At 56.4% G+C, this 2,608-nt stretch overlaps 1 protein-coding gene across 1 annotated transcript in view; it reads left to right on the forward strand.

Moving 5' to 3' along the window:
* dhx9 (DEAH (Asp-Glu-Ala-His) box helicase 9) overlaps positions 1–2,605 on the forward strand; it is a gene marked incomplete at its 3' end in the record, with an annotated part of 28,939 nt that extends 26,334 nt beyond the window's left edge. The window contains exons 22-28 of the mRNA XM_015054931.1: positions 97–208; positions 280–441; positions 902–1,029; positions 1,105–1,334; positions 1,407–1,522; positions 2,019–2,219; positions 2,410–2,605. Coding sequence (XP_014910417.1) covers positions 97–208; positions 280–441; positions 902–1,029; positions 1,105–1,334; positions 1,407–1,522; positions 2,019–2,219; positions 2,410–2,605 — 1,145 coding nt within the window. The remainder of the gene's footprint in view (positions 1–96; positions 209–279; positions 442–901; positions 1,030–1,104; positions 1,335–1,406; positions 1,523–2,018; positions 2,220–2,409) is intronic.
* Positions 2,606–2,608: the final 3 nt, after the last annotated feature.

The following is a 2,608-nucleotide window of genomic DNA, read 5'->3' on the forward strand; positions in this document are numbered from 1 at the left end:
TTCTACTGGTTCTAACTGGTCTTACTGGTTCTACTGGTTTTAACTGGTTTTAACTGGTTCTACTGGTTCTAACTGGTCTTACTGGTTCCTCTCCAGACCTGGACGCCCTGGACTCCAACGATGAGCTGACTCCGTTGGGTCGGATTCTGGCCCGGCTGCCCATCGAGCCTCGGCTGGGGAAGATGATGATCATGGGCTGCATCTTCCAGTCGGTTCCTGCCGCTTCGCTCTTCTTCTGCAGCCTCTGCAGCTCTCTGACGGCTCTCTGTCGCCCCCCAGTGTCGGAGACGCCATGTGCACCATCTCGGCCGCTTCCTGTTTCCCGGAGCCGTTCATCAATGACGGGAAGCGCCTCGGCTTCGTCCACAGGAACTTCTCCGGCAGCCGCTTCTCGGACCACGTGGCGCTGCTGTCGGTCTTCCAGGCCTGGGACGACGTCAGGTGAGCCGGTCGGTTCTGTCGGACCCGACATCAGAACTGAGGCTGTCGCAATAAATCAGTTAATCACATTATAAAATGAAACGAGCTCAATCATTTCCATGATTTAGTTTTTCTATTTTCTCAGTTTTTCTACCAACGGGTAGAACGATTACATAATTTACACAATAAGCCCGACAGAGAATAAACCTTCATAGAGGCAAACCAGGTGGTGAACAGAGACGTCTGGAAGGACTCACACAGCTGACATGTTGGATGACAAAGTTCTTCAGTTTGATGTTTTGGTCTCAGTCAGTGTTTCTTTGTATAGCAGAGGTCAAAGTGCTTTCCATAAAGTGATAAATCATCATTCAGTCACCAGTTGAGAAACCAGCATTACATTTTGTCCAGTTCCATCATCATCATCGTCCAGAAACATCAGTTGGCCTAATCAAAGCCCGGCTGTTGTCCTGGTTCTGCTCAGGGTTAACGGTGAAGAGGCTGAGAACCGTTTCTGCGAACACAAACGTCTCAACATGTCCACCCTGAGGATGACCTGGGAGGCCAAGGTGCAGCTGAAGGACATCCTGGTGAACTCCGGGTTTCCTGAAGGTACCTGAACGCCCCGCGGCTCTGCGGCGCCCCGGCTCAGTGACGACCATGACGCCGGTCCGTTTCCTCCTGCAGGCTGCCTGATGACCCAGATGTTCAACACGGTGGGACCCGACAACAACCTGGACGTGGTGGTGTCTCTGCTGACCTACGGCTCCTACCCCAACGTCTGCTTCCACAAGGAGAAGAGGAAGATCCTGACCACCGAGGGCCGCAACGCGCTCATCCACAAGTCCTCCGTCAACTGCCCCTTCAGCAGCCACGACATCCACTACCCCTCGCCCTTCTTCGTCTTCGGAGAGAAGGTGGGCGGCGTCACCGCAGCCGGACTCCTGCGGGTCCGGAGGCGCCCGACTGAGGTTCTGGTTCTGTTTCAGATCCGGACCCGGGCCATCTCGGCTAAGGGGATGACACTGGTGAGTCCACTGCAGCTGCTGCTGTTCGCCTGCAAGAAGATCAGCTCCAACGGGGAAATCGTGGAGCTGGACGACTGGTGAGACGCTACGGGTGATCCGGTACCGGTTCTGCTGGGGGGCCGGTTCTGCTGGGGGGCCGGTTCTGCTGGGGGGCCGGATCTGCTGGGGGGCCGGATCAGCACCAGATTATCAGCAAATATCATCATCATAGAGGGAAATAATCCAGGCTGTTTCTGTTGGTTCTGATGGTTTTGTTGGTTCTGGATCTCAGAATATTTCGGATGTTTCCCTGATGATCCGGTTGACCCGGTTCTGTTGGAACTAAAACTGTAGCATGTTCCATTTCCTGCGGTTCATTAGGACTGAGCGATGAGTCGATTTCTGAAATCATCAGTAACTTTAGTTTAATCAGGACAAAATGGACTAAAAAGGCCAAATAACCAAATATTCTGAAACCAAAACGACAAAAACAAACATTTCAGAGGAAAAGGTTTGTAAATCTGTGGCAGCAGAACTCTAGAAGAGGTTCCAGCCTCTCCTGATCCTCCCCTCGTGTTGGTGGGTTTCCTCCAGGATCAAGCTGAAGATCCGCCATGAGGTGGCGGGCGCCATCGCCGCCCTGCGGGCCGGCCTGGAGGCTCTGGTGGTGGAGGTCACCAAGGACCCAGAGTTCATCAACCAGCTGGACCAGGCCAGCGAGAAGCTGCTCAACGCCATCAGACAGGTGTCCAAACCGTCCGCCGCCGGGATCAACCTGATGGCCGCCAACCAGAGGTACCAGAGAGGCCGTCGGTTCGATTCCCACAGCCCGACCCGTTGATGGCCCGGGCTGTGGCCCTCAGCGGGTCACAGCCCGGGCCCTCAGCGGGTCACAGCCCGGGCCCTCAGCGGGTCACAGCCCGGGCCCTCAGCGGGTCACAGCCCGGGCCATCAGCTCGCTGAAGGGTCTGCTGTCTGTCTGCAGGATGGGGGACGGGCCGCGACCTCCCAAGATGGCGCGCTTCGATGGAGGAGGAGGATACGGAGGAGGAAGAGGAGGATCCGGAGGAGGGGGGGGGTACAGAGGAGGAGGAGGCGGGTATGGTGGGTACCGGGGGGGAGGAGGGTACAGAGGGGGTGGGGGTTATGGAGGAGGAGGCGGGGACAGGGGCGGAGGCTACAGG

Source organism: Poecilia latipinna, unplaced genomic scaffold (assembly GCF_001443285.1).
Source record: "Poecilia latipinna isolate Pla-1442-1.1 unplaced genomic scaffold, P_latipinna-1.0 Scaffold1287, whole genome shotgun sequence".
Classification (NCBI taxonomy): domain Eukaryota; kingdom Metazoa; phylum Chordata; class Actinopteri; order Cyprinodontiformes; family Poeciliidae; genus Poecilia; species Poecilia latipinna.